Source organism: Mixophyes fleayi, chromosome 7 (assembly GCF_038048845.1).
Source record: "Mixophyes fleayi isolate aMixFle1 chromosome 7, aMixFle1.hap1, whole genome shotgun sequence".
Classification (NCBI taxonomy): Eukaryota; Metazoa; Chordata; class Amphibia; order Anura; family Limnodynastidae; genus Mixophyes; species Mixophyes fleayi.
In genome coordinates, this window is record NC_134408.1 from 119,923,572 (window position 1) to 119,951,446 (window position 27,875).

A 27,875-nucleotide genomic window follows, 5' to 3' on the forward strand; every position below is an offset into this window, starting at 1 on the left:
CCGGGTCTAAGTCCTGGGATTTTGTGGTTGGACTATTCATACTGCACCAAGACCCGGGTTTTTCAGCGTGCCTCTGCAAAAACCCGGGTTTTTGGTGCAGTATGAATGGGGTATAACTTTAAATAATTTATATGTTTACTTTACCTTTTACAGGGGAGTGTAAGAGTTTGGAGGAAAACAAAGAAAAGAGGGAAAAAAAAAAAAAAGAGCACATTTGCTTTTGGTGAAACTATGTTGCAATGCAATGGGTGCAAATAGTATTTTCCCTGCATGCAAAAAAAAAAAAGTAACTGCTATTGCATGTAGTACACAAATACTGGGCAGCTTTATTTTTATACTGCAATTTAAATTTAGTGTTGATCTAGGACACACCCTCTTCCCAACTCTAAATCTCTCTGGTCACCCCCCCCCCCCCATAGTGTGACATGGTTTTGCCAAGGTGCACATTTTTGGACTAATCTGCCACACCTATCTTGTCATAATGCCATATTGCCAAGTCATTGTATTGTGAGAGGATTATCATACAAGAATAGGAGCTGTAGGAGGGTTGTGGGAGGTGATAACAGGATTGTGAGACACAGACAAAGAAACAAGGGCAGTTTACAGACTGCTAGGTTCTGCTATGTGGACAGTTTACAGACTGCTAGGTTCTGCTACGTGGGCAGTTTACAGACTGCTAGGTTCTGCTACGTGGGCAGTTTACAGACTGCTAGGTTCTGCTACGTGGGCAGTTTACAGACTGCTAGGTCCTGCTAGATGGGCAGTTTACAGACTGCTAGGTTCTGCTACGTGGGCAGTTTACAGACTGCTAGGTTCTGCTACGTGGGCAGTTTACAGACTGCTAGGTCCTGCTAGATGGGCAGTTTACAGACTGCTAGGTTCTGCTACGTGGGCAGTTTACAGACTGCTAGGTCCTGCTAGATGGGCAGTTTACAGACTGCTAGGCTCTGCCAACAGCTATTTGCTTTTCAGCCGCTAACATGTGCATTATCCTTTTTCCTAGAGCATATGTGAGAACGAGCCCTTAGGAAAAGGGAAAAGCAATGCTCCATATAGGATATAGATTTCTGGATTCACACACGGGGCAGAGCAGGTGATGTGACATCAAGCTAACTGGCATACAATTCTGTTACAGCTGCACTGGAAATAAATGTAAAGAATGAACAACCAATGATATAAGTATAGGCGCTTACTGTGCTCACATAGCTCTATACTCTGACAGTTACAAAGCCAAGAACAATGAGGGATGCTGCTGAGTCCAGAAGTCAGACTTTCCAAGAGCGATTATGTCCCTTACTGAAGAAGTCTTGGGTTTCGGTTCCCTGATATTCTGACATCTAAAAGGAGGGGGTTTACTAGTAAAATACTTTTATGGTTGAACATCTCCTTTAAAAATGTATCCACATAATAAGATGTGTTATTGGTGTATACCAGTCATTTGAGCTTATGCTATTATAAATAACACAAAATTTCATATTTCATTTCCACTTTTCTGTTAAATACAGATGTTTGCACAGAGCACATTATGGCAGTCACATGAAAATAAAAATAAAAAAATCTTCCGTTTGTATAAACTTCTCAAAGTATATACTTCTTTCAAATGATTTCATCGATTAAAAAAGTGTTTCAGTTAAAGCAATTAAACATCTATTTAGCAGACATCTTATTTAATCATTCACAAAATAACGTAAAACAGTGCTTGTGTCAATGATTTGCGATTCAAATGGGCGAACATTTCTCAATGCAAAAAGAATGTATAAATATGTGCAACCTCACTTTATACCTTCATAGATAAGAATGCACTGGTTTGCTCATTTACTCACGTGCCATATTGTCACAACGTATAGGAACAAAAACATTTCTAAAAGTGTACCCATCAGCTACATGCAGTGGGGGCAGCCATTTTGTGGAAGACAGGAGGCACAGAGAGAGACTCATTGGTGTCACTAGTTTCTAGTGACCTGCCACAAAATGGCCGCCTTCTCTCTGTGTAACAGACAGGAACACTTTAACCAGGAGTCATTTCAATACGGTGCACAATGGAAAGTTTACTTTTTGGTACAAAATGATTATGATCAAACATTACTAGGTTCCTTGATTGTATATGGAGTGGCGAAAGGCTATAATTTGCCCATATAAGCCAATAACAAATAATTGGGAAGATATATATTTAGGTAAACATGTAAAGTGGACAGAAATCTCTGACAAAACAAAAAAAAACAAACATTTTTTGTGGTATAATTAAGCTAAAGGTGGTCCTAGTGGCTGGCTTCTATCGTTATTCCTAGGTTCCTGCATTACCAAAATAAACTTGATCCTTTCAATAAAAGTGTGTATCCCTTTAGAACAAGGTCGGCATTTCTCCAGTTTCTGAAATACATGTCGCATGATGCTTTGCCAGCCATTGGATGCTTAGGAGTCAGAGCCAATATAGGACCACCAATGCCCATTGTCTGTTTTATTTGGTTTTCACTTCAGTGCCAAAGAAGCCTTACAAACAATATATTTTAATACAAAAAAAAAATGATTTATTTTTCTAAATAGCTATGTTTGGTATAAATGAGCCGTTCAGTGCATCCATATTTTTTTAAAAAAATAATAACCCCCTACAAAATAAAAATGAAAAAGCCGATTATTTGAATGTCTTCTATGCAAAAACCTTCCTGACTCTTGCATCTAAAAAGTAAAAAAAAAATGGTAGAGCTGCAATCTTCACATACCCCCAAATGGTTTCACTTGAATTTTAAACTAGGAAAACTCCCAACATATAAAGCAGGCCTGTTCAACCTGCGGCCCTCCAGGTGTTGTGAAACTACAAGCCCCAGCATGCTTTGCCAGTAGACAACCTGTTGATAGCTGGAAGGGCATTCTGGGACTTGTAGTTTCACAACATCTGGAGGGCCGCAGGTTGGACAGGCCTGATATAAAGCATATGTTGTAACCAGTCTCTTGCAAATGTGTTTAAAAAAAATTGCATATTCTATGTGTGTTATACAGCTGTTTGATCGAGAACGCACATTCAGACTGTGAAGGTTAGTAGGAAAATACTTGTGTGAATAAACTGTACAAAGATAAAACTCACCTCAAAAGGTTTCTTTTACATAATTATATAAAGTGCAGCGAAATCCATCTAAATGTCCAACAAACTGTTTTATGACACACAGAGTCACACATTCTGCCTTTGCATAGCAGGACGTTTACAAGTGTAATAACACCTAATCTCTCTTCTCAAGCTTCAGGAAGAGAAAGATGTAGGAGAGTCGGCTTCCGATGGTTTCTTAGATTTAATCTTGTTGTCTTCCAGACTGCTTGCTGGAGGCAAATCACCATTAATTCCAACTCTCGGGCAGTGCACAGACCCTATGGAAATAGATTTGTTTCAATAGAACACTTTGCACAAAATGTAAGGCGGACTTCAGTTTAGTAAAAAAAGCTAAAAACTTAACCACAAACTATATTTCTAGATATAATGGGCAGGGCGTTTGTATGTTCTCCCCGTGTTTGCGTGGGTTTCCTCCAGGTGCTCTGGTTTCCTCCCACACTCCAAAAACATATTGTAAGGTTAATTGGTTGATATCAAATTGACCCTAGTCTTTGTTTCTGTATGTATGTTAGGGAATTTAGATTGTAAGCTCCAATGGGACAGGGACTGATGTGAGCGAGTTCTCTGTACAGCGCTGCGGAACTAGTGGCACTATATAAATGATGATGATGATGATAGATAGATAACAGTAAATCAGTTATACCCCATGTGGGGTGTAAACCCTTCTAACCAATACAGAGCAGCTTTCTCATGCTCTGACCAATCAGAGTGAAGTGTCGTGTTCTCATGGTTAATACACATTTATATTTTCCTCCACATGAATTTCAACCTAAAATAAGGAAAAGGATCTTCCCTGGATTCAGGTCAGCAATAAACTGGTAAATAAGGCTGTGGGGGAGGGGCATTTTTCATGAACAAAGTATTTTTTATTGTTTAGGGCTACCAGGGCTTGCTAGGACTAGTAGAGCAGCAGCAAAAATTCTGATAGTCTGAAGTGCTGGTAGCGGCTGTTTCGGGGGGGACCTCACACTGTACATCCTTCGAGCCCAGGCTGTGGGTGTCATTTGATGAGAGGAGGTGGATGCCATTTTTTACATTTTGCATTATTCATAACTAAAATATTTCATATAAATTTTTATGTTAACAAGGTAAAGATGATGACGGGCACCTCAACAGCATGATGGTACACCTAATAGAGTATCCACATGCAATGATGTGTATATGCCAACTCTCATGGGTGCTAAGATCCGTGTGTCTCACCATAAATGTTTTTGCATGAACACAATTTATGCCTTTGTTTGGAATGCAATAGTGTTCAAACTCTACACAATGCAGACCCCAAGGACCTGATGCAGCCACAAGGGACTTGGGTCCTGTATAGTATAGTGGTGCAGAATAGCGTCTGCAGTATATAATGACCATTGGTATTCACTGTGTAATGCATATTGGTCACAAAGATGCTCTCTATAATGTACATCAGTCACAAGAATGGCGCCTAACATGCATATCTATTATAGTATTTCAAGGTACGTATATTATAAACTTTTTTCATACTTATTTTATTATTATTTTAGAAAAAGAATTCACATGTTTCCACAGGTTGTGTATGAGTATAAAAGGCCCAAATTCTAGGAGCCAGGATAAAGGCATCAGGATCCATCTGCACGTTACATATCCTAATAGCAATAAAGCAACAAGAGCTTACTATCAGTGTCCTCCACGGGCCCATCACTCGCTGTTTCTGTATCAGAGTACGCACTTCTCCTCCTGTGAGACGCCCGGTGAAAGGAGGATACAGCTTCCTTCGTGGAACAATTAAACCTATAAAAATACAATAGACCTTTACATGCTTTGTTTTCCCTCCCCGATGCCCGGCCAGACCTTCCCTGTTTTACTAACATATGATACATTCTTCTGCATGGCCTATTTATAAGGTACCCGTTACCCATGCTGTGCCTCAGTGATGTTACTGTCTCTTCTCGTATGGCGTTTCTTTGTCTATTGCGGCATTGCTGTGATTTCATGGATATGGTTGTTTTATCAAAAAAATGATGAGTGGAAACTGTGCAGTTAACAGTGAGTGAGATTCACCTTCTACTATTATACCGAATGGGATAATGCTGCACATATGGCTTGTATGGAATCTAGGGAGTAATAACTTAACATTCACTAAATGCCAAGACCGTCACGTGATGCAAGAACCCCCGAGTGCCGAGCACACAGCTGTTCTTTCAGGCTAACATACTTCCACATGATAAAGGTACTCACCTGTCAGAAGTGTAGGTGCCAGGGTGGCTCATGGATCGCTTCATCTTAAAAATGAAAAATGAAGCAGTTTCAAGAATAATTATATTTGGTAATTCTGCAATTTTAAACAAGAGAAATTCAACTTTTGTAACATAGGATTGCTGTTCACATGCTGGGAAGGGATTCAAAAGTGAGTAGTGTTTACAGTCACATCGTATTGATGAGGCGAGGGCTGGAATAGGACAGTAACAGCAGAGGCAAATATCTTAAACACAGAGGACTTGCAGGCACTAGCACAGCCCTTTTCATAGTTTCTTCCCTTCACTGAATCAGACCTTAAAACTGCACTACCACCTACGTGATATATCAGTATTTTCCTAACTTGCCCCTCTCCTTAGCCAGAGCTTTTTCAACCAAAACAAGAAGTATTCCTGCATGGTGACAAAAGACGTAAAGCTAATACCTGCTTCTCAGAATATTATGAAACATTACAAGACACCATCACAAACCCACAAGAAATAAATACTTGATTACAGCTCTACTTGTTTTAAACAAACACCAATCCCCTTCTAAACAGGAAATACAGCTGTGGTGAAACAAGGGATTAATATCACCCTAACCATCCTGTCCCTCGTTTCTCACAATATGTGGATTATACCATTTATTGTTTTTATTACAATAAATGTTTTGCTTTACTTTCTAACTGCATTTGCCTGAGTGACTAATTAGACCCTTAAGGTACTGGGTAGGCTTCCCTGGCGTAGGAAGGCACCCGGGGATGGCCAGCCAGAGTGAAGTGGGTAGAATTGGGCCAGAACACCAGGTATCTTCACATTTTTGGTGGCAGGCAGTGGGGTCACTCGGTCCCAGGCCCTCTCTGGGTAGAGCTGCAGGGGAACTGTATCGTGATACATTCCAGGGCTCTGCAAAGCAGTTACCACTAGAAATCAGTTACCACATTATCCTAAACTTACTCCTAAAGGCTTTAGAGGTAGAAAGTGTCACGAGAAGCATTCTGGGCTTTAGGCGAGGAAAGATGCCGCCTAAGTGCCGATTTGATAAGGGGAGGCGCACCCCGCAGTGGAGAGCGGAAGATGGAACCATGTCTCAAGGAGGGAAAATCCCAGTGAGGTGATCCCTGGAAATAAAATAGGTGTGAGCTCTGGGATGAAGAGAGCCGATCACAGCACAGTGTTGAAAAAGGTTTCAAAAGAAGGGATGAAACAGTTCAGTGCACCCAGGGAAAGGGATTTCTGGATGAAGGACTAGGGCAGTGTCTGCAGAATGGGGATATGGATGTGTTGCACCACCCCACCACAATGCAGCACATTTTGTATTATTGGGATGAGGAATACCCAAAGATTATTATGTGGAAAGGAGCCAGTCTACAGGAGAAATTGGAGAACTTGCTGGATGTGTTCCTAATGTTGAAAGGGGAAGCAAGTGCCTGGAATTTTCAGGATGAACCAGAATGTGCAGATTTTACACATGAAGTTATTTGTACTAGCAGATTCTACAGATCCACTAAAGACAGTGAGTATTGAGGAGCCGATAGTGGAATGCCAGATCCAGGGTGTACCGTACCTGTACTGCACGCACACAGGGATATCCTCAAACGTCTTTTGAGGATCCCAGGAGAATTCCATCAATGCCTTTAGTGTCTATAGGAAATGGATGCTCACTAAGTCCCCACATACCTCTCTGGGAACAAATGCAATGTCTGCAATAGAGTTTTGAAGAAGCAGAGGACGAGGTATGGCAACAAGGACTTGCTGACACTGAAATGTGGCAGGATCAGTGTTATCGAATAAATACTGGAAAATGCCAATTACAATATCGTTTGTCACATTCTAAAAAAAGGGCTGCTCAGTCTGTTAATCAGGGGGAGATCCATCCTAGTGGATTATACAAAGCTGCCCAAGCTACTATCTTGGGGGGAGACTGGAGAAGAACTGCTTGGTGAGGATGTTGTACCTCTGACTACTCAGAAAGGATTAGGAGAAATCCTCCTATTTGGTGACTTGGATGGAAAAGAGCTACCATGTAAGTACCAGTACATGTAGTAGTATCTTCTGATAATTTGCCAGCGTTGCTGGCACCTGAGACGGTGTCTAACTTAGAACAGAATTGCAGAAAAGGCCAATTATCCACCACCCCCCATTTGCGCTTGAAAATGTTTTATCCAATGAAGTAATGCAGGATACCGCATGTGTGTTCTCCAGTGACAATGATGAACAGCTGTACCCAATTATGACAGAAGAAAAATATAAACTTACTCAATATATGATCACAGCAGAAAATCATGATTACAGACTGTATGACAGAATTAATGGGAGAGGATAAAGGAATTGTCATGTCAAGGGCCACTACCATGGGACCCTGGGAAAACTACTCCTACACCTTTCCCTATGCAGAATTGGCAGATGAGGAGATGTTGACAGAGTGGGTGTCTGAGAGGGCACCAGCACAGCAAGATTCACCAGCCTCACAAGCTTTGAAGCATCACACTCCAGCTTCAAATCTGGGGACCCAGGACCCCTTACCAGAGGCCTGTACTGGACTATCCACTCTAATTTGCTGCCAGGACAACATGACTGGGTCCAATGAGGATTTACACTACCCTGAAGCGCCAGAGGCGAGAGAAGTAGTGCAACAGGTGGATGCGGTAACGGGGAGGGGAGATGCACCTCAACATACATACAGGGGCACCCACATGTGGTTTGGGAGGGGGACAGAAGATTCCCCAGCAGCAAAGAATTATTGGAGCCCCCACATTTGCCTGCCACTGGGCAGTTGTCCCTTTAATGTTTGGGGGAGGGGGGATTGGATCTTTGAGGCTCCTTGTCCGGTTGTTGTTGACAAAGTTTTCCAGTCCCTGGCCAGTTTTCACTTGAATATGTGGGGGAGAGGACCATGGTCTCCAGAAACAGAGGAGATGCCACAGGACTATTTGAGGTTCGGCATTTAAGGGTGGACAAGGCACCCAAGGAATGATGGACTACAAATCTCCTACCACGGATGTGTGCACAAGAGTGGCCCAGTTTTAATGTTGTCTCATCTTATGACACAGGGCAGCATAAAGCCCCACTCCAGCTGGGTGGGAGAGTAACTGTGTACCACTGTCTACCTTACCATCAGACCCTGGTGAAACAACAGCAGGCCAGAGACTTTGGACTTGAGGGAGAATGGTTTACATGGGGCAAGTGAGCCACTGGGGAACAAGGGCTAAAAAGTGGGGGAGGAATGTGGTGAAATGAGGTATTGATATCACCCTAACCAGCCTGTCCCTCGTTTCTTACAAAATGTGGGTTATAGAATGTACTTTTTATAGCCCTTGCTTTTGTTCTCCAGCTATGTATATTGTTTACTGTATCTTGTTGATATTGCATGGAAGCTGTTAGTCATTGTCCTTAAAGTAAAGCCAGGTGGGTTATAGGTTAGGATCAGATTGCAGTATACAAGTGAGGGGGAAGGCCACTTAGTATCCATTGCTTTCAACATGACTAGTTCAGACATTTTGTCTAGAGCCAAGCAGGGGACCTTCTGTGGAAGTACAGCTCATCTCCACTCCCCCTCCAACCCCCTGATACAGCAACCACCAATGGTCAAGGATAGGGGAGGGGAAAACACTGTGGAAATTAGACCCTAGAGATAAGGAGCCACTACACGTGGGGAGGCGAGAGTTATTCTGTGGACTTGATCTTGGAAGGTGATGGTTTTGAGTTGCCGTTCTCTACCAGAGACAACATATGCAGCTGAGAGAGATCCATGGGCTTTGGATTCTGCAAATCAGGACAACCAGGTGACTGTAACTCCTTAAGCTAGTGGGGAAAGGGACAGATTATGTGGTAAACCTGCAAGGCATTTATTTACTGTGTGTACATAATATTCTAGTTGTTTTTATTACAGTAAATGTACCGTTGTCCTTTTCTAACTGCATTTGCCCTGGCTTAGGAAGGCACCCGTGGCTGGCCAGCCAAAGTGAAGTGGGTAGAATTGGGCCAGGAGACCCAGTATCTTCACAATAGCACTCTAGAAAACACAGTCATTACATTATTATATGGAGCTTCTGGGTGAGATATGAGTTACTTATAAAATTACCATTTGTACAGGAGAAGGAGACACGGCAGACACCGGAGACTCATGAGGAGGCAGCTGATACATTTCCGGCTTAAATTTGGCATTTGCTATTTTCACACATTCTTCAAGAGTGGTGATAAATGTGTTGCAGGTTGCGCTGAGCAAAGAAGATGCCTCATTCATGTTCTAAACAAACAACAGTGTACACAGAAATCATGTCACATACAAATCTATTGTGTACAGAATAAAAAAAGTAGATTCATAGTAAACAAAACAAATTGGAGAGAGTAAATAAAACAGAAAGTGAATATATGATTGTTTATATGATGTTAAAAAACAGTTATTGCTGGGTTGACTTAGCTCATTACTGAATGATACTGGTAGTATAACCACTCTACAACAGTAAATAAGTACACGGCACTGCGAAGGGACTCAGACTGACCAGAATTTTGGAGCCAGAAGATGAAAGACTAATGGTCAAATCTTATCATGCAAAATTTCCCATAAAGAGAAGACTCCTTAATTCATACTACTTTAGAATCAATACAAATAATTTGCACTACCTGCAAGAGGATGTGTCACTTACTGTGATCAATTCTGACCAACAATTAGTGGTCAACAACACTTGTGGATGCATATCTCTGATCTCCTCCATAGTGGATGAAAGGGATTACTAGCCAGCAACAGAAGACCAGGAAAATATTTTACAGTCCTATCCTATGTTTGACGGTAGTCTGTCATTAGGATCAACAAGCTCTCTTTGTAAGCAACTCCACAGTGGTACATTGTCGACCAGTATCCACCCTTACTCCTAAGTAGCAGAAAGGCAAAGTTTCCCTGCTGCCATTCACCCCTCAAGCTCAACTCCTTATCAAATGTTCATTCTCCTGCAGCAGAAGGAAGTTAAAGCATCTAACAAATTACGGAGATCACAAACACTGAAATCCTGCTGTTCAGAGGGGACTTACAGGTAGAAAATACGCCAGGGTAGCGCTTCTTAAAACACAAACTGGCTGGATTTGTTTGTTGGGGAAAAAGGTGGCCCATGACAAGTAATACAACCACTGATGTGTACATACCACAAAAATACTACAATTTTCTTTTAATGTTCCAAAACAGACATCTGCTTTCAAACTCTGATTTAGACTATTAAAATGCGTGGGGATAGTACGGTGCCAGCAGGCCCTAACTGTACACACAGATAATTTAAAAAAGATAATTTTACTTTCTTCTTGATAATTTGCAGCTACGCTAATTTACAGAGAAACAGGAGGTTTGTCTCTTTTATGCAAAAAATAAAGGCAACAGAATAACAGTTTGTACTCAACACAATAAGAATAAATATGGAGAAATAATAAATAAAATGTCTTAACATTCAATGTATGGAAACTTTAACATTTAGATTTGTGAATTTTATTAGAAGTTTATTTAAATATATGCAAGGCTTTTATTTTAGCATTAGTGGTCCTTTAAAATTGGCTCACTTATTTTCATTTTGACTCATATTTGTAAAAATAAAGTATGACATAAGGATACTATAAAGTATACATTTGACTATATGGTACCATATGTATTCATTTGTAGAATGCACGTGTCATGCAAAAGACGACAATAAAAAAAATGGGATATAAAGACATTTGCATGGGTTGTAAAACAGAGAAATAATCTTAGGTGATCTGGTTTCAGGCAATGTTGGCAACTGTATGGGTCATACCTCAGCACTGGGCGGTCTCCGATTCTCATCATGACTAACAAATTCCTGGATCGTGTGCACCTGCTGCATCAGCAGGTCGCAGTACAGCCGCAGTTCTGACATTTTGGTTTTCAGAGATTCATTGGTTTCATTGATTTCTGCAATTATTATTCAACCATATTATATACAGCTCAACTTAGTCATAGAACAAGAAGTAATGCAAAAAATAATGTTTCCTCAATTACCCTGATTATCAAATTATATTTACACGGGTGCAAATTTACTAGCATTCCCCAATTAGCATTCTTTTCTCTGCCTTTAAGATTTCTTTTCTATGTTTTTGTGTGTATGATAATAAAATGTGGTGTTTTTTGGGGGAGGCTTTTTAGTTTTATTTTTTATTGTTTGTTTTATTTTTTATATGCTGGATATAATTCTCAGTACTAAATTGCCCATAGCAGATCTGGTCACGCGACAATATTGAACAGATTTGACACTTGAGCCAATCACAGGAATAAGTACACTAAGGGATCTTTAAACAGAAGGCTCTAGCACCTCTAGAGGGCGCCCCTCTAACTCATATGATTTCGTCTACCATGAAAATCAGCCTTGGAATTCATCCAGTTTCTGACCGACTGGCAATCATCAAAGAGCTTTGAGTATTCATATTTCTTATCCAAAAGGTAAATCCATGCCGCACTAGGAGCTCACTGCCAGCTGCCTTCTTACACTTCTTGTCCAAGATTTGCAGGCAGGCATTAAAATACCAAATGGAAGTTGCAGATACAAACTTTAATATCAATTGTACCAATTGTAAAGTGCTACGGAATTTGCTGGCGCTATATATATATATATATATATATATATATATATATATAAATGTTGATGATGATGATGATGATGATATCAGAAATTAAATGTGTTCTCCATATCTTCCATGTGTTCCTAGTGGGACTTAATTTAGCTACTACTGTGATGTTGAATGGGTTCTCTGCACAGCGCTGCGGAATTAGTGGCGCTATATAAATAAATGATGATGATGATGATGTTTACATATATTAAACAAAAAAAACCCCCGACATATTTTCTAACAGTGAGCACCCTTTCCAAACTAAAAAATGTCAAGCCCTAGATATCTTGGATTCCAGCTCCCTATTGATGGGTCATGTGTGAATTTCAGCTCTGTCTACACCACTTGAGTGATTGACAGCCCCCGAATCAGTTCATGGCATTACTGGTATTCTCTATTCTCCTGCATCAGGGGTAGAAACCACTGTTTGGGCAGCATCGCGTAAACAGTGAGGGGCATTAGAATATCGCAGTTCTGTTAGCTGGAGTGAGGGCAACTTACTGGTACCAAATACACCAGGATGAAGTCTATTATGTAATGTTACAAACACATATGCTATGAAGAGGTTACCTTTCTCTTTCCTGGTTCTGCTATCTGTTAGACAGGCCTTGGAGCTTCCTAATGCTACGAGCCACCTCTGCCTCTCTGCAGCATTTACAGCTTTGACATAGAAGTGCTGCTCCCCGGGAATGATGAGCTCCATTCTGGTGTTGTCTGTTGAATGAACTAAAGAGAGGAATTGGTACAGTATGGAGAAGATTTACTGGGGAAGATAAAGCTTAGTAACAGCAACAGATTAACTGGTTCCTCTATCAAAAGCATCTATCCGTGTTTGTAATTAAGCCCATAAATATAATACCTAGATCTAGGTAGAGATGTATTCAGTGTGCAGATACGCGAATATGTAGTACCTGAGAATAATTGTTGAACCAAATCCCATTTGAATCTAATTGATAAGGCCTCACTAGGTTAATAAGAAACACTATAGATACAAAAGGTTCCGTTAAATCTAGCCATAGAGCCAGCCATATTTCTATACTATATAATGCCACTATGTTTATAGTAATGTGGTATAGTGGTTTTACCATAAAGCAGCTTACAGATCTGGGCATTCTGCAAAAGTCTATTCCCTGGATTCAAATTAAGTATTTGAACACAATATTTCTAGTTATATATGTGTACAAATTCCTCTGTTATGCATTACAAATACAAGTATCCAGATACCATGCCAGCAAAGATCTTACGATATCGGAAACTGAATGTACTTGTTGGAGGACATAAATATTCCCCATGTGCCTTCCTACTGGTAATGCGTGAGATATCTTCATGTGTCTGGTTCTTTGACACTTATAGTATTATATATATACTGATGATGGCTCCATGGACAAATATACAAGTGAAAAGACTTTATTTATATTCAATAACTCAGGTGCTGATTTTAGGATTTTACATACAGGAACAGACATTTTTTCTGTTGGACCAACAAGTAAGTCTGTTCCATTTGTAACTACACAAGGGGTACCACCAGGCATGGGACGATCTTGTGGTTTGTGGAGGAGACTAGACTAAAACATCCCTGAAACTGCTACAAGTGACATTAAAAGGGAATTTCAACAATTGTAGTTGGCCCCACTGAATGTACATCTATAAATCTTGCAAAGTAATTTTCTTCTTGTAGATTTAGTTCTTGTTGTGCAGCATTATTAAAACGATTCATTCTACAATTCAAGTTCATCATCGTTAAATCTTGCTACTATATAAACACGGAAGAACCTCTGATCCGCCTCCATGTCAATACAGAGGGTGAAATAATTATTGAACGCATCAATATTTGTCTAAATATATATATATATATTTAATGTGGCTATTGTAATGAAATTTACACCAAATTTCAACAACAGCCCTTGCAATCCACACATGCAAAAAAAAACAAAAAAACAGATGCCCATAATTTAAGTTATGTGTAATAATGTGAAATGCCACAGGGAAAATGTATTGAACACATGAAGAAAGGGAGATAAAAAAAAAAGGCATGGAAGGCCAAGAAACCAGCTGAAATCTATCAGTAATTGGAAGGCAATCCTTAGAAACATAGAATGTGACAGCAGATAAGAACCACTTGGCCCATCTAGTCTGCCCATTGTTTTATTAACCTATGGTAACCTTAAACCTTATTTGATCCCTTATTCTTTATAAGGATATTCTTATGTCTATCCCAAGCATGTTTAAACTGCTCTACTGTATTAGCCTCTACCACATCTGATGGGAGGCTATTCCACTTATTTACTACCCTTTCTATGAAGTAGTTTTTCCTCAAATTTCCTCTGAACCTACTTCCCTCCAGTGTCAGTGCATGTCCTGGTGCTCTAGTACTTCTCTTCCTTTGAAGAATGTTTCCCTCCTGTACCTTGTTTAAACCCTTGATATATTTGAAAGTTTCTATCATGTCCCCCCCTTTCCCTTCTCTGCTCCAAACCATACATATTAAGTTCTTTTACAGGTAAGTTATGTGCTGTAGGCCATGCACCATTTTAGCTGCCCTTCTTTGTACAGTTTCTAATGTATTTATATCCTTCTGAAGATATGGCCTCCAGAATTGAACACAGTATTCTAGATGAGGCCGTACCAATGACCTATACAGTGACATTATTACTTCTTTCTGCTACGGATTCCTCTCCATATGCAGCCAAGCATCTGACTTGCCTTCCTCATTGCTTTGTTTCATTGCTTACCTGCCTTTAAGTTACCTGAAATAGTGACTCCAAGATCCCTTTCCTCCTCAGTAGTTTCCATTATAATGCCATGAATTCTATATTTAGCCTTTGAGTTTTTGAGACCCAAGTGCATGATTTAGCATTTTTTGCATTAAATTGTAGTTGCCACTCTCTTGACCACTCTCAATCCTTCCAGCTGGTACAGCCACAACTGATGGCCTATAAAAAGGTGCCTCATTTCGAAGGTGTCACAAGAAACATCTCATGATGGGTAAAAGCAGAGAGCTCTCTCAAGACATTCGCTACTAGAATGCACTAGAAAATGTATAATCAGAATCTGATTGGTTGCCATGGGCAGCACCACCTTTTTTTTCCCACTAGAAGTCCCCTCATGGCTTTTGAAACTTACCTTTAATTTCACACACGGTCATTTTAATGCTTCCTTTGCTGCCCTTGCAGACATCATCTTGTGAATCGTAGTAGGACAGAATGCCATTGTCTAAAACAAACCAACGAGGCTGCCAACCTACAACACAATGAACAGTTTCATTACATTATTCAGTAATCTGAATTTAAAAAAAACCTCATACACCTACACATTCAAACACAAAAAAACAAAAAACAACATTTTGAAAATGTGCAAAGTTTAATTGGATAGGGCTCATAAACAAAACCATATATCATGAACATGAATGGTATATATACCTCACTAGGGGGTCTATGAACCTAAACCTAAACAGATTTGGTATAGGTGGTTAAACCCTAATTACGCTCTGGGGGATAATATTGAGAACTCTTTATGCCCAGACCGCCTTCTGTAGGATGTTTATAAGTAATAATGAGAAAACACTTGTGTTTTCTATACTATTTGTATTCAAGCTAATTTATTGTATTAATCTACACGTTTGCAATACTTTTTGCAAAAATATCGTCATGGTATCATTGGAAAACCTATATTATACAAGATATGATATTTCTGAATATCTTTGTTAGTTATAGTTGTTTCTGTTTTACTATGGTGAGACCTTATTGAACAGTTTTTTTATTATTACTGTTTATTTATAAGGCGGCATAAGGGTCTGCAACGTTGTACGCAGACGATACAGTAAAACAGTACATTACAATAAAGGCAAAAACAGTAGAATACACAGCAAAGGAATAGTCAAACCAGCAGGAAATTAAGCGCTTGGCAGGGTGATTAGAGGTGAGGGAGCAAGTTACCACAATCCCCAGGAATGTGGGCGCAGCAAACAGGATCAGCGCCACTGGTTGAGGATAGATGGGAAGACGCAGGAGAGCTGGTGGCTTATATAATGAGAGGAGGAGGACACAAGAGAAGAGGACCCTGCTTGTGAGAGTTTAAGTGCTTATCTATATTTGTATGAAATTATTTTTACTGGCTATTATAGAACAGGGAGTAAAATGTTTTGTTAGTATCCATTAGATGGGGGGGGGTCAATAAAAAGCACACAGGAGTCAATACACAATGTAAAAAACTTGTAAAATGAGACAAGTGACCAACACATTTATATATTTTATTTTATTATTAAATCGTATTTTAAAGAGGTAGAGCTATGCTGCACTGAGGGAGAGGAGGTCGGGGGGGGGGGGTGTAAGAGGAAAAGGGGACACAGGAGAACAAGGGGACATTAGTAAGGGGATGGAGAGGGAGAAGTGTAGAGGAAGGGGGGTGGGGACGGTGGTAGCCATTATTCCGAATGACTACATTCCGACAACATTGATAACGACCTGAACTTGGCGACTGCTGGAATTACCGACATGTAGGAAATCAGACTTCTTGAAACACTGACAAAAAATAATTTTGACTGCTCTATTTAGTGACATGGCGAAAATCAGACTTCTTTGAAAACTGACAGAAGAATTCCGACCTACGAAGGCTTGTACATTATACAGGTCCTCGCATTGCCCCCTTATAAAAGCACCAATGTAACTGTGGCCATTTGAAGTGTCTGTAAGTCCCTTGGTCGGAATTCTTCTATGTCACTTATCAAAGAAGTCTGATTTCCACCATGTTACTATTTAGAGCCATGTTCATGTCATTATAACTGTTGTCGCTAATATAATCGTCACACTATCGTACCCCACCCGGGGGAGGTGGTTTAGGAGGAATGAATGAATGTAGATGCTGAGTTCTCTAAATACATTTACAATAGTGAATATATGAAAAAAGGATCTCAAGAATTAAAGTAATCAGTCCAAGTTTGCCAAACAGACAAGAATTAATTGCGACGATCATGTATTATGCTGGTAATATGTTCTAATTTATACATCTGCCGAACATAATTTATAAGGGTTGGGATTATAGGAGGTTCAGGATATTTCCAATTTTGGGCAACTAGACCTCTAGCTGCAGTAAAAATATGGCCAGCGAGTTTCCAGATTAATGTATGGATTCCATATGGTAAATGAGGCAGGAGATTGTAGAAGGGATGCAAGGGGATTTGCAAGTGAGTGACCTTATAAATAAGTTCTGACACTTCACGCCAATATGGTTCAATTTTAGGGCAACTCCAAACATGTGACAGGGTACCACAACGGCCATAGTTCCGCCAGCAACGTTCTGAAGATGCTAGGAATATTTCCTTCAGCCTGGAGGGGACCAAATACTATCAAAAGAGAAGTTTATATGAATTTTCTTTAATCCAAGTACATATGGAGGATTTGGCTACTGCTTCACAGATATCAGACCATTCTTCTAGATCAAGGAACTCCCCCATGTCAGCCTCCCAACACAGCTCATGAGTTTCTTTAGGCACTAAGTTACATTGTAGCAACAGTAAGTAGAAGGTAGAAATGAGGGCTCTGGATGAGGACCTGTGAACACAGAATGTCTCTAGCGGGGAGGACTGGTAGTGAGTGTGCAGATTAATTTGGCTACTAAAGAGGTGACAGATTTAAAGGTATTGGTAGGAGGTGGTTGGTGGAGGAAATCACGTAGCTTAGGAAACTCAGGGAAGAATCGAGTGAATGATATCTGAAAGGAATTTAAAGTTGTGTTTAGCACAGTCAGAGAAGACCTTAGGGTTGATAACAGGTTGAGTCAAAGGGGAATCACTCTTTACGGGTTATCAACCAATCTGAAGGCTTGGACACAATAGGGAAAATAGGGAAGATGGTGCAGATCTTTGGACCTTTACAGGGCAACGGGGGGGGGGGAAATACCATGGGGAATAGATCAGCTTCAAAATCAACCCATAACCTGGTATGAGGGTTGGCATGCACAAGAACAGCTTGGGTGAGATGTGCTGACAAATAATATTTGTGGAGGCAGGAGAGACCGAGGCCCCCATTCTTAGAGTGCCGAAATAGAGTCATCTGATGGAACCTTGGCCGTCTCCCAGATCAAACTAATTAGGAGATACTGGCCTGGGCATCAGTGGTGGAAGGGACGCAGACTTGTAACACCTGGAACAAGTGGAGCAGCCTGGGGAGTAGATTCATTTTTACTGCAGCGAATCTGCCACCCCAAGAAATAAAGTGAGAGTTCCAGGTATTCAAACTAATCCAGGGGGGGAAATTAGCTGCAAATAATTTATTGAAGTGTTTAGTTTGGTGGACACCTAAATATTTATTTTTCTGAGGTTGCCAATTAACCTTGAATATACATGTGCTAGGTCACAGATTTTGAATGGTTTACCTAATCTAACGATAGGCTAGAAGACTCATTTTTTAAAGCCTATTTCATGCAGCCATTTTCATTTTACACATTGTAATTTCTTGATTGGGATCCACAAAGTCAGTCTTTTAGATATGTATTTAAATGAAACGTGTGACTCATGCATCCCATACTAAATTCTTTCAACACTTTCTAGAACGAGGGAAAAATTATTGATGTTCAACAATCTTATTCTTGTCCATTCATTCTTGTTTCTTGGATCTTCTCCTTTAGTTTCGTAGTTTGACATTTACATAAAATAATTTTACAAGTGCACACACTAGGACTTTGAGATCACATAGTATAGATATAAATCCCTAGACTACATGCTAACTTTACGATATTTGGTGTGTAGGTTAGATAGGCCACACTTATGTAAAAGAGAACTTCTCCTTAAGACCACATACCCAAAAGGCACGGTGTTAGCGTTTTACGTTTTTACTGCTAATAAAAACCAACAAACGTTTGTGTTTTTGCTTGCATTTAGGAGCTCACTGTAGAGTTCCACAGTGCAATTACCTGCAGTAAGAGCTCAAAATTAAACAAGACGTGTTCTGAGAAGTGAAACAAAAACTGCAATGCTACTGCAAGGATAGTAACCGTGGAAGTGGGTACAGTTACACTAGAAACAATGGTTTCCAGCATCAGTCATTTACATGTGTTACTAGCATTAAAAACACATGCAACAAATGCTAGAGGGTATGAGTCCTTTAAGGTGGTACTAAACCTAAAGTGGTTGACCATTTTAGGACAACCTCCTCTGTTTTCATACTGCCCTGTCCTAGTGTGATAATCATCACAGCAGGTCCTTACATTTCACAATGCTGGTGAGAAAAGAGGTTTGACCTCTGCTGGGGATTCACGCTGCTAATGGTGGGAATGCAGAGTTTAATGTGGAATCAGATTTAACAGGTGCTGCAGGCATTTATCTGGTGTTGCAGGTAGCGGTTTTGGATTTGAAGCTTTCATTAGCATTGAAAGCAGCATGGTTTAGTGCTGGTTACCAGGTAATGGCGGGTGTTCCAGAGAAAGAGCCACAACCATATTGCTATGATGAACGGTGGGCGATTCTAGATGCCCCAAACCCCTTTAAAAAAAATAAAAATATAAGAAATTATGTTATAAAGGAACCTGGTTTGTAATATTTTATATTTTTGTGGTTGTCAGCTATGTTCATTTAACTAATTTTAGAGAATGGCTTAGATTTAGTAAAAGTTTGTTTCACTAGGCCAGTGATAGGCAATCTGATACAATTCAGAGGCAGAATGGGCAGCCCTCTAATCTTCAATATCTGAGTAAGAAGTTGAAACAATACATTTAAACAAAAAAAGACACTTGTCTGCAATATCATATCAGAAGGCATGTGCAAACAAGTGTTACAAGCTATAACAAAGTTATATATGTGAAGGTTTGGAGAGCCGCTGTACTAGGCTGTCTGGAGTCCCTTCACAGACAACCTATGGAAATAGCTTAATACAGCTTCCCCCAAACCCAGGTATCCAGGCACTCTTGCAAGGGGTGCTATAGTACATTGTTGAACCACTGCTCTGTCGCCCACAATGCATACTGCAGCAGAGATCTTGTCTTTTACCCATTTTCATTACAAACAGAGACTAAAGAACCAGAGAATTGAACACTATAGAATTTTCTGCTCACTCAGCATATGTAACACAGTACTGTTCACTTTCAGAAAGATCATTATGGGAACTTGTAGTTAGCACAGCCTAAGTGATAAATTAGTCACTATATTACTAGTTCATCATTTCCACTTCATATAAGTAGCAGCCGTTTACATGGACTTTTAATCATGCATTTTTATTTTTAAAGTCTACTTCTACCTACTTTGGAACGTTGCAATATAATGGTTTGTAAATGTTACAAAATAACTAGTTTTGAGTTAGGCCTTTTACCCAGAGTAGGGAACAGTATATTGCTCCGTAGTAATATATTGGCAACAGAAAGTGACGATAAAGCGGTATATCAAACTGTCTAGTACCACGGTACTAAAAGTTTCATACACCCACCAAAATTATATAACTTATTCCCTGTGTCTGCTCCCCGAAGCTTCAGGAGATCACAGGTAACAAGCAGATCACTGAAAATCTCCCTCTGCTTCCTGAAGTTTTGTCTTCTGCGTAGGCACCATTTTGTGTAGTAGGAGAGCGATTGCTTCTCAGACAAAGTTGGTCTCCAGGAAAATGGCAGACACAGAAGTAGGTTTATGCATGTGAAACAATAACTCTGCTGTTTAAGTTCAGTAGATCAAGGATCCAAAATACAGCATTATCTAACAACTAGTGCAATGCATGTAAAAAGGGCCGACATTGGATGTCATTGTCCCACACATACTCATGCTCACACTCACCTTCAGAACTGTTGCATTTATGTTGTATTTTTTAAGATGTTGCCTGCTCCCCTTTTTCCCCATTCAAAGCAAGTTAAACAGATTGAGGCTGCTGGAGTAGTGCAAGCACTCATTAACCCCTACATTCAGTGGAACATGTGTTATTGAAACACCAGTTGGTACCCAGACAAAGTTCTGATTAATAATGTGCAAAAATATAAAATTTGTGAAGTGATGAAAGTATAACTTTCACCTCTATACTGTGGGGCACCAATTTTGTAGGCTCAATCAATATTCACCAGAACACAACAGACCAATTCACTACAAATTTGTGTCATTACTGAACGAAGTCCTTCATTCCTCAGGGATGTTTCCTAGTAAATGAACAGGCCGATTCAGGCTATAAAAAGGCAGCATCCCTCGTGTGTAAGTCCACTTTAAGTTTACAGTGCATTACTGTACCGTGTACCTGACCAGAGTCTCACAGAAAATCTAATTATGGAAATGATCTACTCTGCAAACAGCCTAGTAAATCCAATTATAATATTATCACAGAAGAGCTTATCCTAGCTTCCAACACTGGAAAATTCTAACCATTTTATTCAAATGTTTCACAGATACCCCATCAAAGAATAAAACTGCTAAACTGTACATCTATAATATTCCACCCAGCCACGGTAATGCAATTTACAAATATTGAAATGAGCTTATTTAGAACAGCAAAGTGCAACAGAAGCTTCAAATTCAGTTTTCCCACATACTGGGAGAATAAACTGGCTTTCTAGACAGAGTTGTTTGCTGAGAAGAAAAGTAAAATATTGTAAATTCCATTCTGCCCCCTTCTTTAATAAACATAAACTGAGATTGTGCTGTACAAATGGATGTATTGAACACACTGTCCAAAAAGAAAATGCAATGTACACAGAAAATGTTTGAAAATGAAAACATTCAAGCAGCCAGATCCCCATTTGCGAAGCCTGTTATGGACGAGTATAAAAACTGCATGGTACGTTGTGACACTGCCTTAAAGTGAAGTTTCACTTTACTAAATGAAGTTTCACATACTGGGCCTGATTCATTAAGGATCTTAACTTAAGAAACTTCTTATTTAAGTCTCCTGGACAAAACTATGTTACAATGCAGGGGGTGCAAATGAGTATTCTGTTTTGCACATAAGTTAAATACTGACTGTTTTTTCATGTAGCACACAAATATCAACTTTAAATGTCAGTGTACAAATAAGCTATCAAGTATTTGTGTGCTACATAAAAAAAAAAAACAGTCAGTATTTAACTTATGTGCAAAACAGAATACTAATTTGCACCCCTTGCATTGTAACATGGTTTTGTCCAGGAGACTGAAATAAGATTATATATCTATATTCACACACACACATTCCTCTCCAAATATGTCCTGAAGGAAGCAATACACGCTGTCTATTGTTTAGGAAGAACAGATATTACTTAAAAGAAATGTACTGTACACACTGCAAATTGGGGAAGCCATACACAGTACCAGTGATAACATATAATGCTTTATTATTTCAGCTTATGTTTTTCTGTGTGTATATCAGATGACATTTACACATGTTCTACAAGTTGTTAATCTGATTATTGTGTTTTTATGTGATATAAGAGGGATGAATGAATGAATGAATCCTTATTTTTTATTTTTAAAATCTGCAGAGGAAAGACACTGCATAAATAGGTGCATGCCTAAATTTACATTCCCAAGTGCCACAATATTTAAACAGGTTTTTGAACTGTAACTAAAATGAAAATATGCAAAGCCAAAGATGTCAAAAATCACGCCCTGCTGACTATAACATTTGGATGCCCCTTCTTATATTATTTATAAAGGCGCCACAGATTCTGTAGCGCCGGATACAGTATCAAGTAACGGATAAGGTAATAGATATAAAGTAGCACAGATGAGTGTGAGTAATACTATGGGGACTCACACAGAGTGCAGCAAAAGACATAACAGGACGTAGGAGGGAGTCAGTAAGTAGATAGACGTGAGACAATAGGTAGAGAGGACCCAGCCTGCAAGAGCTTACATTCTAGAGGGAGGGGTGGTGAGAGACAGTAGGACCAACTGGGACAAAATTGAGATGGCAGGCGAGGAAGAGGAGGTGGTGGATAGAATGGTTAGGAGGTGGTAGGATAGGCGAGCTTGAAAAGCTAAGTTTTGAGTGAGCGTTTGAAGGACTGAAAGTTGAGGGAGAATCGAGTGAGCCAGGACAGGAGGTTCCAAACATTAGAGGCAGCATGGCAGAATCCTTCTGCTTGCCTGATCCTCAATTACGTATTTTATAATTATGTTTGAGAGTCTCATAATTTATCTATTTATTTTTTTTATTAAATTGGATTAGCTGTGCACTACAGTTTGATAGAACAAAATAATGCCGAGTACCGATTATCGCCAGACCCAAGGTGGTGTAAAAATCGACCGATTTTGTGAAGCTAAAAAGCCTTGTGAAGTTCCAGCACAAAAAGAACACATTCAAATACGGGCAGTGCTCACACCATAAAGTTCTCTAATATTGTGTTCTGCGAAACATTAGCCTTTATGTAATTAATCACAGACATTACTGAGAGTATCACAGGTTCCATACAAAAAGTTACTATCTGCAAAGACCAATTGTGTCACAGTAATCATGCCAGTATGCATAACAACAGACTAAAAGATGCAAAAATGTCAGTTTTCAAAAAAGTAAATTCCCTCAGCACTGTGCCATTGCATGTATAGAGTAAAAGCATTCATGGGTGCTGACTACATTTTAACATTTCAAAGTTTGAGTTTAGTTATACTTCAAGTCATAAACCCCAGCTACACTCATGCCACCAAAACATCTCTGACCCATCGAGGCATGGACTTCACAAGACCTCTGAAGGTGTCCTGTGGGATCTGGACCCAAGACGTTAGCAGCAGATTATTTAAGTTCTGTAAGTTGCAAGGTGGGGCCTCCATGGCTCGAGCTTGTTTTTCCAGCACATCCCACAGATGCTCAAACGAATTGAAATCTGGGGAATCTGGAGGCCAAGTGAACATCTTGAACTCTGTCATACTCCTCAAACCATTTCTGAACAATTTTTGCAGTGTGGCAGGGTGCATTATCCTGCTGAAAGAACCTCTGCCATCAGAGAGTACCGTCGTCATGAAGGGGTGTAGTTGGTCTACAACATCCACATGAATGCCAGAACATTCCCCGGAGCATCAAACTGACTTGCCTTCATCCCATAGTGCATCCTTTTGCCACCTCTTCCCCAGGTAAACGACTCGCATGCACCCAACCGTCCACATGATGTAAAAGAAAATGTGGATCAGCAGACCAGACAATATTCTTCCATTGCTACATGGTCCAGTTCTGGTGCTCTCATGTCCATTGTAGGTGCTTTCAGAAGTGGACATTGGTCAGCATGGGCACTCTGACCGATCTGTGGCTATGCTGCAAGCTGCAATGCACTGTGTGTTCTCACAACTTTCTATCATAGCATTAAGTTTTTCAGCAATTTATGCTACAGTAGGGATTCTTCTGTGGGATTGGACCTGCAAGCTAACTATAGCTCCCCACGGGCATTGATGAGACTTGGCACCCATGAATCTGTTGCCGGTTGTCCTTCCTTGGACCATTTTTGGTAGGCACTAACCACTACATACCAGAACACCCCAAAAGACCTGACGTTTTGGAGATACTCTGACCCAGGCTTCTAGCCATCACAATTTGTCCCTTGTCAAAGTCGCTCAGATCCTTGCGCCTGCACATTTTTTAGCTTCCAGCATATCAACTTCAAGAACTGACTGTTCACTTGTTGCCTAATATATCCCACCCCGTAACAGGTGCCATTGCAACAAAATAATCAATGTTATTCACGTCACTTGTCACGGCCAGCACAGTGGCTAAGTGGTTAATACTTTTGCCTCACAGCACTGGGGTCATAAGTTCGATTCCTGACCAGGGACTTAACTGTGTGAAGTTGTATATTCTCCCCATGTTTGTGTGGGTTTCTTTACACACTCCAAAAACCCTACTAGCAGATAAAGTGGCTGCTGACAAAATTAACCCTATGTTAGCGAATTTATACTGCAATCTCCAGTGGGCAAGGACTGATGTGAATGACAAATATTCTCTGTACAGCGCTGTGGAATTGGTGGCTGATGAAGAATATTCTGGCTGGTTAGTGTAATATATATTAGTTTGTGGGATTCTTTTTGCTTTACTGAGGGTTACTAAACCGAAGGATCTAGCACAAGACTAGTTGGTGGGGTCATTGATTATTTAAATTGAATTTAGAAGGACGATTGTTAGAGAGCATATTACAGTATCCGTAAACAAGGCAGCTCAGTACATTTTAGAAGGTGTCATTGGAATGCAAATGGGTAACAACAGAAAGGTAAGCCACACAGATTCACATCTTTGTTTAGAGATATATAAGCATATACTCTTCATCACACCTCCATGTATAATCTGGAAATAACACTGTTACTATACAAAGCCAAAATTACAATGCATTAAAACTATACAGAGAGGTGGATTTAATTATGTGGAATTTAGGAGCTGAAAAGCCAACAGGTGTATTCCCAAAAAAAAATCTATGAAAGAGGCAGAAAATGTGAGGGGAATGAAATGGGCACCTATTCTAGAAATCTACAAAAACAGACTAAAGACGTACCCGTGTACACAAGAATATCATTAATGCCCCTCTGTTGTTAAAAAAAAAAATGACAATGCTTAGCTCTCTTTTCTCTACTCTGTTAATACTGTATGTTTATTTTGTATTATGTGTTTTCTAATCTACAAATGTCATTTGAGTCCTCTTGGGACATAAGCACTATATAAATAAAAATATTATTATTATTGCATATGTTATCCAACTTTTAAAGAGGATTGGGATGCTCTGGTTACCAAACCGCATACAGTAGGCAATTACACTTTACATAAAATGTAGTTTAACAGCAAACTACTGAAATAACAAATATACTGGACAAACCTAAATCATAAGAAATAAAATACAAGAATGCACCTCTTGACTATATATGAGAAAGGACAAGAAGATAGAAGAAAAGAATCTAATCTACAACTTGTATGGCTGTAATAAACGGCCTGTATGGTTTACAATCCATCTGTATTGAGTATTTTCATAGAAATACACTTCTTCATCATGCACTGTAAGTACAATTGACACCTACATTATCTTCATAGATTATAAAGGTAACCGATAGAGAATATATATATATATATATTTGTCTTTTTGGAATGTGCCATGTTTATTAAATTTTATTATCTTTTATGAAAATTATGCACTTGTCATGAATATACTACACTATTGTGTTGCTATTTCCTTTTGAGCCCTAGTATGTGAATCAAACTCGGAGGTCAGCTTTAAATCCCAGTGGAATATCACAGAGATGTGCAATCTATCATCTGCTATCTGGTACGGGGCTAATTTGGAATAATTACTTCCACATTTAACCAATTGGTGATAATACACTATGTTTGGCGCTTCCTTTTTCTATTTTTATATATATATATATATATATATATATATATATATATATATACATACACACATACACTTCCTCATCATGCAGTACCTGCATATACTTCCTGCATATCATAAAACACCTGATGTGTACTATTTACAATGATCAGATGCAGTATTATTATTATGCAGTATACAGTACTTTGCCACCCTTATAAAGTACCTTAGTGCATACACATCAGACAGACCATGCACTATATATATATATATATATATATATATATATATATATATATATATACACACACATACACACACACTGTACTATATGTACTACATATACACACACTGTACTATATGTACTACATATACACACACACACTGTACTATATGTACTACATATACACACTGTACTATATGTACTACATATACACACACACTGTACTATATGTACTACATATACACACACTGTACTACATATACACACACACACTGTACTATATGTACTACATATACACACACACTGTACTATATGTACTACATATACACACACTGTACTATATGTACTACATATACACACACACTGTACTATATGTACTACATATACACACACTGTACTACATATACACACACACTTTACTATATGTACTACATATACACACACTGTACTACATATACACACACACTACTATATGTACTACATATACACACACACTGTACTACATATGTACTACATATACACACACTGTACTATATGTACTACATATACACACACACTGTACTATATGTACTACATATACACACACTGTACTACATATACACACACACACTGTACTATATGTACTACATATACACACACTGTACTACATATACACACACACACACACACTTTACTATATGTACTACATATACACACACTGTACTACATATACACACACACTGTACTATATGTACTACATATACACACACACTGTACTATATGTACTACATATACACACACACACTGTACTACATATGTACTACATATACACACACTGTACTACATATACACACACTGTACTATATGTACTACATATACACACACACTGTACTATATGTACTACATATACACACACTGTACTACATATACACACACACACACTGTACTATATGTACTACATATACACACACTGTACTACATATACACACACACACTGTACTATATGTACTACATATACACACACTGTACTACATATACACACACTGTACTGTATGTACTACATATACACACACTGTACTACATATACACACACACTGTACTATATGTACTACATATACACACACACTGTACTATATGTACTACATATACACACACACTGTACTACATATATACACACACACACATATATATATATATATATATATAACATACACACACACATTTCATGTTAGCAGACTCCAGACCTGTGATGTAATTGGTCCATTTGTAGAGAACTCCTTCCATAGCTGTGCTCAGTGCAGTGTCAGTGTGCTCATCCTCTCTCCCTAGCGCCGGCTGTCTGTGCAAGGGCTGATGGGAGAAGGGCGGACTAGACTCCGGGGGCCTCGGTCTGTGGGGCCGGCCGGTTGCTCATGATGGGGCCGGGGGATGCTGCAGCGTACATACCGGACACTGCGCTGTCTCCCCCCATCCAGACAGCAGAGCGCTGCCGCTGTCACACCGCTTCCCGTTCACTCTGCAGTGACCCCGTAACACCTCATTC

The 27,875-nt window shown here is 39.4% G+C and overlaps 1 protein-coding gene across 1 annotated transcript; it reads right to left on the minus strand.

The window, feature by feature from the left end:
* Window positions 1-35: 35 nt before the first annotated feature.
* Window positions 36-27,875, minus strand: PLEKHA3 (pleckstrin homology domain containing A3). The gene is made up of 8 exons (XM_075180541.1): window positions 27,577-27,875; window positions 15,037-15,153; window positions 12,484-12,639; window positions 11,085-11,221; window positions 9,392-9,556; window positions 5,312-5,355; window positions 4,749-4,864; window positions 36-3,360 (listed from the first exon to the last, which is right to left on the minus strand). Exons 1-8 carry the CDS (start codon window positions 27,614-27,616, stop codon window positions 3,236-3,238), a joined length of 900 nt encoding a protein of 299 aa, XP_075036642.1. The 5' UTR covers window positions 27,617-27,875; the 3' UTR covers window positions 36-3,235.

What these genes read in the sequence shown, in the direction of transcription:
- PLEKHA3 (XM_075180541.1), bottom strand. Translation starts at nt 27,616, where the DNA reads ATGGAAGGAGTTCTCTACAAATGGACCAATTACATCACAG. An exon ending in GGAGACCGCCCAGTGCTGAG is followed by an intron (nt 9,557 to 11,084) that starts GTATGACCCATA and finishes TTGTTTGTTTAG; the next exon opens with AACATGAATGAGGCATCTTC. An exon ending in CTCCTTCTCCTGTACAAATG is followed by an intron (nt 5,356 to 9,391) that starts GTAATTTTATAA and finishes TTCATTTTTAAG; the next exon opens with ATGAAGCGATCCATGAGCCA.